At 38.1% G+C, this 13,739-nt stretch overlaps 1 protein-coding gene across 2 annotated transcripts in view; it reads right to left on the bottom strand.

The window, feature by feature from the left end:
* The window catches only part of ctdp1 (CTD (carboxy-terminal domain, RNA polymerase II, polypeptide A) phosphatase, subunit 1), a 124,939-nt gene that overhangs the window by 101,884 nt on the left and 9,316 nt on the right, over positions 1–13,739 (bottom strand). For both annotated transcript variants that reach the window (XM_062047484.1, XM_062047483.1), the window contains exons 4-7: positions 12,215–12,343; positions 11,993–12,143; positions 6,285–6,375; positions 5,130–5,296 (exon numbers count right to left, since the gene is read on the bottom strand). In XM_062047484.1, the coding sequence (XP_061903468.1) occupies positions 5,130–5,296; positions 6,285–6,375; positions 11,993–12,143; positions 12,215–12,343 (538 nt within the window). The remainder of the gene's footprint in view (positions 1–5,129; positions 5,297–6,284; positions 6,376–11,992; positions 12,144–12,214; positions 12,344–13,739) is intronic.

The following is a 13,739-nucleotide window of genomic DNA, read 5'->3' as shown; positions in this document are numbered from 1 at the left end:
GGCCAAAAGTTTGGACACACCTTCTTATTTGAATGCGTTTTCTTTATTTTCATGACTATTTACATTGTAGATTGTCACTGAAGGTATCAAAACTATGACACCTGTGAAGTGAAAACCCTTTCAGGTGACTACCTCTTGAAGCTCATTGAGAGAATGCCAAGAGCGTGCAAAGTAGTAATCAGAGCAAAGGGTGGCTATTTTGAAGAAACTGGAATATAAAACATGTTTTCAGTTATTTTACCTTTTTTTTGTTAAGTACATAACTCCATATGTGTTCATTCATAGTTTTGATGCCTTCAGTGAAAAATCTACAATGTAAATAGTCATGAAAATAAAGAAAACCCACTGAATGAGAAGGTGTGTCCAAACTTTTGGCCTGTAATGTATTTTGGCTGAACCCCGATATGGTATATATCGCAATATTTTGACCAGAAAATGAATTTCGACAACGTCAAATCAAAATAGGCATGTCAAGTTTTCTTTTTAAACAATTACTTTACATGAGTACATTTCTGGAAATCTTAAAGTTTCATGCATAAAAAGATGTAGATACAAATGTTAAAAAGCCTTGAAAATAATATAGAAATAGTAAACTATAATCTTTATTAAAACAAGCATTTAGCGATGCTGAAATCCTCAGCTAATAACAAAAACACAAAAGATGGAGATATAAAATAAAGTAGCTGGTTTAAGAGGACATTTTAAACATCAACAGCAACTTACCTACTCAGTGTCCTAGTGGTTAAAACCCACTCAGTGGCCTAGTGGTTAGAGTGTCCGCCCTGAGATCGGCAGGTTGTGAGTTCAAACCCCGGCCGAGTCATACCAAAGACTATAAAAATGGGACCCATTACCTCCCTGCTTGGCACTCAGCATCAAGGATTGGAATTGGGGGTTAAATCACCAAAAATGATTCCCGGGCGCGGCACCGCTGCTGCCCAATGCTCCCCTCACCTCCCAGGGGGTGAAGAAGGGGATGGGTCAAATGTAGAGGACAAATTTCACCACACGTAGTGTGTGGTGACAATCATTGGTACTTTAACTTTAACTTAACAATAGTGTTTTTTTAGCTCAACATTTTTAGAAGACCTTTGTTCCCCCTAAAACTTTAAGCCAGGAACACCAAGCTGTCACCTGCAGGATGCTGTGTGGCAGCTGACAATACTGTCACTGCAGCTAAACACCCTTTCAGATTGTGTGTACATTTGTTGTGACAGTGCTACTTGAGCAAAGTAGTTGTGACTGGGGAAACTCACAACAAACGTATTATTTCTGGCAGGTTTTTAAATCATTTTTTTTCATACCATTGCAACTCATACCGCATCTATTTACAAATTTTATATTTTGGCAGAAGTCTCTTCTTCATCGCTTTAAAGTGCATCCATCTCTCATTGGTGAATTGATAGAATCATGTAAATTGCAGTGATGCCAAGACTTGAGTCAAACGGACCCGATTGTTGGCTATAATATAACATTTTTTTATTTTTTTCATTGAGAGTATTCATTTAGGATTTCATATCGGTATGGCGGTAATGTCTCAAATACATACCTCTTTCTAAAATATACCAGTGTAGTTTGTAATACCGGCATACCGCCCAGCCCTAGTGCATGGTGTAATGATAAGTGTGACCAGTGGATGGCAGCTACACATAAGATATATGTGTTGACTGCAGGTTGTCGCCTGTTCAATAAATGATGCCAGCCAGCCCAAAACTTTGATGTTTCACTGAGAATATACACTGCAAAAAGTCAGTGTTCAAAAACAAGAAAAATAAAATAAAAAATTAGGGGTATTTTATTTGAACTGCCAAATAGAACTGCCAATAGAACAAGAAAATTCAGCTTGTCAAGACTTTCCAAAACAAGTAAAATTAGCTAACCTCAATGATCCCAAAAATACCTTTAAACAACTATATTCTCACTAATAACAAGTGCACTTTTCTTGGTAGAAAAAAAATGAGACCTTTTTGCTCAATATGTTGAAAAATATTCTTAAATTAAGTAAATGCTAGTGCCATTATCTTGACATAACGATATGCGCTCTGCATCATGATTTTTTTTTTCATGCTTGAAGTAAGAAATAATTACTTTAAAAAAGTAGTTTTATACTTGTGAGTGTTGATGACACAGCTTTGCAACAGTTGATATTCTAGTTTGAAGCATGTTTTACTCAATATAGGTCATAAAATCTCAGCAACAAGCTGTAATATCTTACTGAGATCATTTAGGGTAGCGGGGGGTGTATATTGTAGCGTCCTGGAAGAGTTAGTGGTGCAAGGGATTCTGGGTATTTTTTCTGTTGTGTTTATGTTGTGTTACAGTGCGGATGTTCTCCCGAAATGTGTTTGTCATTCTTGTTTGGTGTGGGTTCACAGTGTGGCGCATATTTGTAACAGTGTTAAAGTTGTTTATACCGCCACCTTTAGTGTGACCTCTTATGGCCGTTGACCAAGTATGCGTTGCATTCACTTGTGTGTGTGAAAAGCCGTAGATATTATGTGATTGGGCCGGCACGCAAAGGCAGTGCCTTTAAGGTTTATTGGCGCTCTGTACTTCCCCCTACGTCTGTGTACACAGCGGCGTTTCAAAAAGTCATACATTTTGCTTTTTGAAACCGATACCGATCATTTTGAAACCGATACCGATAGTTTCCGATATTACATTTTAAAGCATTTATCGGCCGATAATATCGGCAGTCCGATATTATCTGACATCCCTAGTTCTAATTTATAGCTGTCAGTTGACTCGCTATGGAAGCGCTAAAAACTACCGGTACAACAAAGATGTCGGGGAAAAGACGCTCTCGAAGTGGAGCCACGTAAATAAGACCGGCCCACAAAACGGCGCATTCTGAAGAAACCGTCAGAAAGATGATCTGTAAAACATAATCTATGCAACATTTTGAACAAAGAACCACCATCACATGTTATGTAGACCACAAGGAAGTGTCTTAATAATATGAAAACTTTCAAGATAACTAATGCGCCTTATGAAACTAGAATTGCTCATCGGCAGTGCGCTTTATAATCCGGTAGTTCTAACTTATATCTGTCAGTAGACTGCATATGGAAGCACTAAAAATGACGGGATGGAGACGCCGTCAAAGGGGCCGACAAAACGGTACATCCTGAAGAGACGGTCAGAAAGCAGCTTGAAGATGGTCTGTAAAGCATTATCTATGCAAAATGTTGACTAAAGCATCACCATTAAAGGCCTACTGAAACCCACTACTACCGACCACGCAGTCTGATAGTTTATATATCAATGATGAAATGTTAACATTGCAACACATGCCAATACGGCCGGGTTAACTTATAAAGTGCAATTTTAAATTTCCCGGGGAACTTCCGGTTGAAAACGTCTATGTATTAGGGGTGCGCGTGACATCAATGTTTGAAACGGAAGTATTCGGACACATTGTATCACAATACAAACAGCTCTGTTTTATCGCAAAATTCCACAGTATTCTGGACATCTGTGTTGGTGAATCTTTTGCAATTTGTTTAATGAACAATGGAGACTGCAAAGACGAAAGCTGTAGGTGGGATTGGTGTATTAGCGGCTGGCTGCAGCAACACAACCAGGAGGACTTTGACTTGGATAGCAGACGCGCTATCCAACGCTAGCCGCCGACCGCATCGATGATCGGGTGAAGTCCTTCGTCGCGCCGTCGATCGCTGGAATGCAGGTGAGCACGGGTGTTGATGAGCAGATGAGGGCTGGCTGGCGTAGGTGGTGCGCTAATGTTTTTATCATAGCTCTGACGAGGTCCCGTAGCTAAGTTAGCTTCAATGGTGTCGTTAGCAAAAGCATTGCTAGGCTTCGACAGGCGGCACAGCATTAACCGTGGAGTTACAGGTCCAGTGTTTGGTTCGGTGTCTCCTGATAGTAGTATTGTTGACCTTCTGTCTATCCTTCCAGTCAGGGGCTTATTTCTTTTGTTTCTATCTGCATTTAAGCACGATGCTATCACGTTAGCTCCGTAGCTAAAGTGCTTCACCGATGTATTGTCGTGGAGATAAAAGTCACTGTGAATGTCCATTTCGCGTTCTCTAATCTCATTTTCAAGAGGATATAGTATCCGAGGTGGTTTAAAATACAAATCGGTGATCCACAATAGAAAAAGGAGAAAGTGTGGAATCCAATGAGCCCTTTTACCTAAGTTACGGTCAGAGCAAAAAAAGATACGTCCTGCACTGCACTCTAGTCCTTCACTCTCCCGTTCCTCATCCACGAATCTTTCATCCTCGCTCAAATTAATGGGGTAATTGTCGCTTTTTCGGTCCGAATCGCTCTCGCTGCTGGTGTAAACAATGGGGAAATGTGAGGAGCCCTTCAACCTGCGACGTCACGCTACTTCCGGTACAGGCAAGGCTTTTTTTATCAGCGACCAAAAGTTGCAAACTTTATCGTCGATGTTCTCTACTAAATCCTTCCAGCAAAAATATGGCAATATCGCGAAATGATCAAGTATGACACATAGAATGGATCTGTTATCCCCGTTTAAATAAAAACATTCATTTCAATAGGCCTTTAAATGTTATGTACACCACAAGGAAGTGTTTTAATAATGTGACAACTTTAAGCTAACAATTTTATTATTTGAACTTTTTTTCTTGAAGAAAAAGCTCCAATATTGATACTATTCTCATATTACTAATGGTCTTATGTAACATTTTCCACTTTAACTCTCACAACTTCTTTCATTTCAGTGCTAAGATTATTTTTCAGCCAACATTAATAACAGCTCATTAAATTTAATTTCCATATTAAGTCAAACGGTGTTAGAATATATTCAACACACGTCGTCTTTTTTTCCTTCTTTGTCTTCACTTACTTTTTCTGCACTAAATATCTCTTACTACTGAACATTTTGACTTAAATAATTATTGGGTGCACATTTGTACTCTATTTGTCCTGTGGTTAGTTGTGTCAAAGTGAATAATATTCAGACAAACAGTGGGCTGCACTCTGTGCCCTCATTTAAAACTCAGCACTGCCTTTAAACAACAGCCTAACAGGAGATCTTCGTAGTTAACTTCAAAGTGCCTCCTAAGAGGGGACTGTGCTGGGAAGCGGAAACCTTGGACGATGTATAGTAAGAGAAAAATGACAAATGACTTATGTACCTTTCTTGGCTGTGACAGCTTCCTGCGAGCCGGGCGGTGCGTTCATGTCCCCGATGCCTTCGAAGTAGACATATTTCTTCACAGTGATGAGGTTGGGTGCAAACTTCCATACGTCTTCGCGGTCATCAATGATGCAGACCATTGAATCCCCACAGGGGAAAAGATTCCTGTTCGGACAATGGAGGGAATTCAGCTTGATGACGCGGCAGTGTTTCCCACACATTCATTTATTTGTGGTGGCCCGCCACGAAAGAATTACGTCCGCCACAAATAAAAAAATATATTAAAAAAATATATATATATATTTTTTTTTTTTTTGTCCTGTCCAGCTTCACAGGCAAATCATATAGTTGATGTAGATGCCCATATCGGCTGTTCAGATTTACTTTACAAAAGAGAAGTGTAGGATACTTCTCTTCTTGCCTTATTTGTATTTGACTTTATTAAATGTATTTATATTAGAAACACAACATGTGTATATAACAAAGGGTGCAAAGTCTGCAGGCAGTAGGAAACACATGGTTAAGTGTAGGGAGTAAAACTGATGGCAGTCTAAAGTTCAAGATTTTTGGAGCTCTTTGTTCAGTGGATCAGATGTTTGATGAAGCTCTGTGTCTATCTACCACCACTACTGTTTTCTGTTTATTTGTTACTGACTGTGGCAGGACACCTCTGCCTCTGTTTCACTTTATGTTGCTGGTAAATAATATGGTTGTAGTAGTAGGCTAAAGTTAAATTATTTAGTATGCACTAATTAAAGGGGCAGAGCTTCAAGAGACATTTTAGCTTTTATATTTTATAAGATATATTTTTTGTAAGAACCACAATTAATAAATATATTTCAGTGAATAACTTATTGTTCAAATCTGTATATAAATATGTACATAAAGTGTTGTAATTATATTGTAAAATGGATGGATGGATGGATGGCTGGATGGATGGATGGACGTTTAAAACAAAACTCTTATTAATTAGTAAGTATACATTTTTTGAGCCTTTTTAGAGAAAATCATATCATTGTAGTAAATTATGCAAATTACTCGATGATGTCATGTTGACCACGCCCATAGCCACGCCCCCACCGCCACAGGTATCTTGGCAGTTTATGGGAAACACTGTGCGGTGTATTTGCATCTAAATGGATGGAATTCCCACCTAAGATTCCCAGTCTTGGAATAGGGGTCGATGCATTCGTCTCTCGAAAGGATGCGGTGGGAGAACAGCTTTGTTTCAGGGTCCAAAAAGCCTAAGAAAACGACATTAAAAGAGCATATGAGCACATTGAGCCTGATAAACCAACCTGCTTTAACCATTTAAATCCTTTCACAAGCGCTCTCTGTCATTCCTGACGGGACATACATCAAGCACACAGCGGCTGCAGTGAACCTCACCGGCCTCACCTCATCACAGGGAGTAGTAAATTTAAATTCCAAAGGCATTAAACATTCATCATATGGCGGCAAAATAGTGATGGACTGGGGGTTATATACTGTACCGTGTGATAAAGCATGGCTGGGCTGCCTCAGTTAATCTAACACATAATCACAATTTTGCTGAGGTTTTCATATTTGAAAGTTTTGGAGTATGTTCTGTCTAACTGGTGGAGAGAGAGGGAAAAAAATTAAAAATACACATGATGGTGTAATTCATGCTCTCGATAAATCCAAATCTGATGGCTGAATTGATCCATAGCTAACCGTACTGTACATAGGACACAAAAAACTAGCGGAGAGCTCCCCCCTATGGACACAAACAGGAAGTACAACTAGCAAAGTTGACTTTTAATGCTTATTTGTGTTTCATTGCATCTATTAAACCATCTCCAATTGTATTTACAATCCGCAAAGTATTTGAAAACATCACAAAATGCCACAAATTCAGTCAGCCCTTTTAAATATTGCGCTCTGGACACCTTAGGGTATTTTCGAACATTGACATCACAGTAGTAACGCTTCTGCACTCTGACCATGTTATCAGATCAGTCATACTGGAAATACGCAAAAATTGAAAAGAGACGTGCTGTTTATCATTCGCAATCCTTATGTTAGACAAGAACACATATGCTTGGCTTTCTTAATGCATTCAATATCGTAAATAAATAGCCAACAATTGACTCAACAAATCAAGGGTCCTCTGTTGCGCTCATTATACTCTCTAAAAACATCCAGAAACTGCCAACAATATTCCATTTACATGTCATTACCTGAAAATGAACCAAGTATGAGTGATATTGTTATTATAACTGCCAATGCAGACAGAATACTTTAGTGGAGCATTGATAGCAGTGAACTAATGTTAACTTATGCTGCTATTGTTGACACACTGAGCTTCGTCTCAAACTTGCTAGAAGTAAATTCTAGATTACAATTCATGCAGCTCTAAACTGGTAGTAGACAAATGTGGCCATGGTCTGACAGGCTGGTTGACTTTCACATCACCCGAGATGGCAAATTATACCCAACAAGAGCTTCCTGCAGGAACCTTTTTTAACCCTTCGTGAGGATTGCGATTGAATCTTCATCTGAACCGAATTATGTGAGCGTCCCATCGGTCGGCATCCCAGCAAGAGTGGAAATATTACAGTGTTTGTTTTATTCTGGTTAGTTTGTATGTTTAGCACCTAGCAAGGCAGCGGATGCTATAGGGTCACAATGAAACTGCATCCATCAGTCGGCTTCTAAAATGTATTGCTTTTTGTGTTCGGGCTCAAGAATATAAGGTCATGTATCACATTTTTCCCAAAAGTAATCGTTGTTGGCTCTAGCAAAGTTTGCTTGATTAGCATTGTTGTTGATGGGAAAGGGACCTCTGGTTCCTAGCGCGACGTCACGCGATCTTGTGACTTTTATCTCTCAAAATTGGGGATGTCCGATAATGGCTTTTTGCCGATATCCGATATTGTCCAACTCTTAGTTACCGATACCGATATCAACCGATACCGATATATACAGTCGTGGAATTAACACATTATTATGCCTAATTTGGACAACCAGGTATGGAGAAGATAAGGTCCTTTTTTTAAAAATTAATAAAATAAGATAAATAAATTAAAAACATTTTCTTGACTAAAAAATAAAGTAAAACAATATAAAAACAGTTACATAGAAATTAGTAATTAATGAAAATTAGTAAAATTAACTGTTACACTAGGGCTGCAACTAACGATTAATTTCATAATTGATTAATCTGTCGATTATTACTTCGATTAATAATCGGATAAAAGAGACAAACTACATTGCTATCCTTTCCAGTATTTTATTGGGAAAAAACAGCATACTGGCACCATACTTATTTTGATTATTGTTTCTCAGCTGTTTTATTTTTATTTTTAAAGTAGCCTCTGCGCATGCGCATAACGTAGATCCAACGAATCGATGACTAAATTAATCGCCAACTATTTTTATAATCGATTTAATCGATGAGTTGTTGCAGCCCTATATATATATATATATATATATATATATATATATATATATATATATATATATATATATATATATATATATATATATATATATATATATATATACAGTGTTGGGACTAACGCGTTACAATGTAACGTGTTACTGTAACGCCGTTAGTTTCGGCGGTAACTAGTAATCTAACGCGTTATTTTTTATATTCAGTAACTCAGTTACCGTTACTACATGATGCGTTACTGCGTTATTTTACGTTACTTTTAATGTAGTATAAAGTGTGTTAGTGTCGTAGTTCTGATTCTTCTTGTGTCACAAACCGGAGAAGAGAGACCTGCGCTCTGTGTGTGTCTGAGTGTGGGGGGAGAGAAAGGAGGGGGGCGGGGCGTGTCTGATCATGGCGGAGCTGCAGTCGAGTTTGTTAACATGGAGATATTTTCTAATTTTCACTACTTTTCTTTTGTCGAGCACAAAGAAAATATCATTTTAGTTAAATGTAAATTGTGCTTTGGATCAAAGATCCCATCTACTGCCCAAAACAGCAATTCAAATCTGCTGAAACAAGCTACATAAGCAACATGCTTCGACATAGCTAGTAAAGAGAGACAGAGACTCTGATGCCACTTTCCCTCCACTACTTAAGGATTAACTCTGCCTCTGCTCATCATTCAGCACTGAAGGTACACACTCTGTCAAGCAATGTTCCTTCTAATTGTTCATGTGTGTGAGCAAACGCAAAAACTCCCTGAGCATTGAGTGGAGCCCATGTGAGCAACATCAGACGTGCACACTGTGGCTACACCAGCAGCACACCTGTCCCAATCCTGCCTAAATAACAACTTCAATCTCCATCCATCCATCCATCCATTTTTTACCGCTTGTCCCTTTCGGGGTCGCTGGAACCTATCTCAGCTGCATTCGGGCGGAAGGCGGGGTACACCCTGGACAAGTCCCCACCTCATCGCAGGGCCAACACAGATAGACAGACAACATTCTCTTATTATTATAATCAAATGACAGCAGTCATTTCCATTTCTAATATAAGTGTTTAGGCCCACTTACAATGACAATAACAACAAATATTGTTTTTCATGAACTGTGTACTTGTATTGTTTGTCTGGGTGGAGGTCCTGCTTTGGAAATAGTTTGTACTCCTTTCAGACATTGCATTTAGTTCCCATTAAAACATTCACATGTTGCACAATGAGATGTAAGCAGGGGATCATGTGTGCATTCCTGCAACTTCCTGTTTGTAAAAAATATATTTTTATGAGTATTTATTTAATATACTAACAGCATTTCATGATTAATATTTATAAATTAAGATTCCTAATAAATGACACTAGAATAAGCACACATTTGATTGGTAAATCACAGTGTAACGACCTGGAATGACACTTTATGTGTGGTGTTTGAGTTGTCCGACTTATTGTGTGGCTGTAAACGCATCACTGGCTAAGTGCCATATGTGCATGTGTTGGCGCAAGTGAGAAAGAGCGAGCGGCTGCTGTTGATATAACAAAGTTGCTTTTGGTCTGGTTTGTACTGCAGAAAATGACCACTTTTGCTAGATATCATTTTTTTTACTAATGTTTTGGTGATGTGTTTATGGCCGACAATAAAGAGTTTTGCTCAGTAAAGTGATGGATGGAATTCATGTCCTCAAAGCGTCTCGACAGACGTTACAATATTAGAACAATGATGACGAAAACTGTTTTCTCTGTCGTGTCCGTGTAGTGTCGAAAATTGTTATGCGCTTATTTTTTTTATATGATTTTGTGCGTGGCATAGATTTGCCGTGCGCAGAGGACGCTTGAGCAGTGCGCAATTGCACAGGCGCACACCTTAGAGGGAATGTTGCTGTCAATTCTCTTATATACTCTTTCATCCTAGACTTCTAGAGTGTTTGATTATCACATCACTCTAAATGTATAGACTATAAAGTTCACAAACATAAAGAGGGATCCTAGTGGGCCAGGCCAATCTTTCCTTATCTCTAAACTAAAACTGGGGAAATGTGTAGAGTGTTCTGAGCTTCAGACATGATTTTGTGTCAGAATTCTTTGAGGAAAAAATGCCTGGTTAGGCTTTGTGTATGTAGTGTCTGCCTTTCTTGCTTTACAGCTATGTTGTTATTATGCTGTTTGTTACTTATGTACGTTATGTTGCAGCTATTTAAAATAGTTTTGTCAATTTGTTCTGGCCAGAAACAAATTGGCCTTTGTAACATATCTTTGTGTTTGTGTGTTGTATGTAGACCACATTGCTTAGCAGAGTTCAGTGATGCAAATGCATGTCAAGTTGATCAACACATTGTATTATTCTCCAGTGCAATAACAGTACTGAAATGAAGGCTAAAGGGCATTAATGGGAGCTTTAAAAAAAAAGAAGAAAAAAAGAAGTAACTAAATAATTACTTTTCAAAGTAACGCATTACTTTTTGGTGTAAGTAACTGAGTTAGTAATTGAGTTACTTTTGAAATGAAGTAACTAGTAACTATAACGAGTTACTGGTTTTCAGTAACTAACCCAACACTGTATATGTATATGTATATATATATATATATATGTATATATATATATATATATATATATATATATATATATATCACACAGTATATACTGTATACACACACACACATACAGACACACACTAAATACTGGCACCATACTTATTTTGATTATTGTTTCTCAGCTGTTTGTACATGTCGCAGTTTAAAAATAAAGGTTTATAAAAAAAAAAAATAATTTTAAAAAATAACAAAATAAAAATTGCCTCTGCGCATGCGCATAGCATAGATCCAACGAATCGATGACTAAATTAATCGCCAACTATTTTTATAATCGATTTTAATCGATTAGTTGTTGCAGCCCTAGTTAGTAAAAAAAATTTAAAAAACGATACCGATAATAAAAAAAACGATACCGATAATTTCCGATATTACATTTTAAAGCATTTATTGGCCGATAATACATCTCTATTAAAAATGGCTTGGTAATCTCCATGAAACTGATACAATGTTGATCATATTTATTTATTCGCAAACTTTGGAAGCCTTTTGGTGTCATAAATCAGATATATATGATAATGGTAAATGGATTGTACTTGTATAGCGCTTTTCTACCTTCAAGGTACTCAAAGCGCTTTGACACTATTTCCACATTCACAAAAACATTCACACACTGATTGCGCGAGCTGCCATGCAAGGCCCTAACCACGACCCATCAGGAGCAAGGGTGAAGTGTCTTGCTCAAGGACACATCGGACTTGCCGAGGTTGGTAGAAGGTGGGGATTGAATCAGGAACCATAAGGTTACTGGCACGGCCACTCTCCCAACTGCACCACGCCGCTTCAATATAGCGGGAGCTTGTTTTTCCACTCTACTGGTACTTGTATAATAATAACGATGATAATAATAATAATAGGTAATGAGACAGAAAATTACCCGCAATTGTATGTGCATAAAGGCGACTCCCGAATGTGAAGACGTGCAACTCGTACAATTTGGCAATTTTCTCCAGGAATTCCTTGCAATGTGGGCGCAGTCGTGTGTGGAGCATTGGCTCTCCTCGCCCCAGCTGGAAGTGGAAAATGCCCTGCAGGAAAAATCAGAGCATTGAAGCGTTGGCTCTTGTAAATCAAACTTGATGTGTGTTGTGAAAAGTACCTTATTTGACATCTGCTGGCAGTGTTGATCGGTGGTGTGAATGAGCGTCTGGTCCAAGTCCACCATCAGGACCAGTTTTCTGTTGCGGTGCAGCCTCTGCTGGTCCTCCCGGCCAAGCTGCTCTGCTTGCTGTTTGGTTGGAGAGGGGGAAATCCTTTAATGACCGTAATATTAGACCACAATATAAATCAAAGTTTATTGCTCCCATTGGGTTGAGTTTTTTCTTGCCCTGATGTGGGATCTGAGCCGAGGATGTCGTTGTGGCTTGTGCAGCCCTTTGAGACACTTGTGATTAAGGGCTATATAAATAAACTTTGTTTGATTGATTTATATTTATATAGCCTAAAAAGAGCAAAAAAAGAGCATTTAAAGATGTTTTAGTGTTTAAATAGTTGAAAAATGATCAACAGAGTTCATATAAATTCATCCAAATGAATCACTTTGTTTGTTTCGGTCACTATGCTATTTAGTCACTAGAGTAATTACAACTTGTGTTCACATCCACAGGAACCACATGGGTTAGCCTACTCTATACAGTATTTACAACCTTACTAGTGTTCACTTCACAGCCACAAATGGCTCATCTAGTTCAGTGGTTCTTAACCTTGTTGGAGGTACCGAACCCCACAAGTTTCATTTGCGCATTCACCGAACCCTTCTTTAGTGAAAAAAAAATAAAAATTATTTTTTTTCAAATTCAAGAAAAAGTCATGTTTTTCTTTACCGGTGCACAAAATGAACTGTGCATCAAAGAACAAAACCAACACAGTGCATGAACTCACAACAAATTACACACATTACCATGAATTGATTAACGTGGATCCCGACTTAAACAAGTTGAAAAACTTATTCGGGTGTTACCATTTAGTGGTCAATTGTACGGAATATGTACTGTACTGTGTAAACTGTACTGTCTCATATAATGTATTCTCTTCCTTTGCAATCTGCTAGTAAAAGTTTCAATCGATCAATCAAACAAACAACTAGGGCTGCAACAACTAATCGATTAAAATCGATTATAAAAATAGTTGGCGATTAATTTAGTCATCGATTCGTTGGATCTATGCTATGCGCATGCGCAGAGGAAATTTTTTTATTGTATTTTTTCTCATGTTTTAATATATTTTTTCATAAACCTTTATTTATAAACTGCAACATGTACAAACAGCTGAGAAACAATAATCAAAATAAGTATGGTGCCAGTATGCTGTTTTTTTTAAATAAAATACTGGAAAGGATAGAAATGTAGTTTGTCTCTTTTATCCGATTATTAATCGAAGTAATAATCGACAGATTAATCGATTATCAAATTAATTGTTAGTTGCAGCCCTACAAACACCGGCAAATCAGATGGAAAATTAAAGGGAACATTGTTTGGGGGTATCCATAATATGACGATAGGGAGAAGTTTTTATTTACATGATATGTCGGATGTGTTTTTACCTCCGTGGCGGAGGCTGCGCCGAACCCCTGAAGCCGACTCACCGAACCCGTAGGGTTCGATCGAACCCAGGTTAAGAACCAC

Source organism: Entelurus aequoreus, linkage group LG05 (assembly GCF_033978785.1).
Source record: "Entelurus aequoreus isolate RoL-2023_Sb linkage group LG05, RoL_Eaeq_v1.1, whole genome shotgun sequence".
Taxonomy (NCBI): domain Eukaryota; kingdom Metazoa; phylum Chordata; class Actinopteri; order Syngnathiformes; family Syngnathidae; genus Entelurus; species Entelurus aequoreus.
This window is presented reverse-complemented; position numbering and strand designations above follow the sequence as displayed.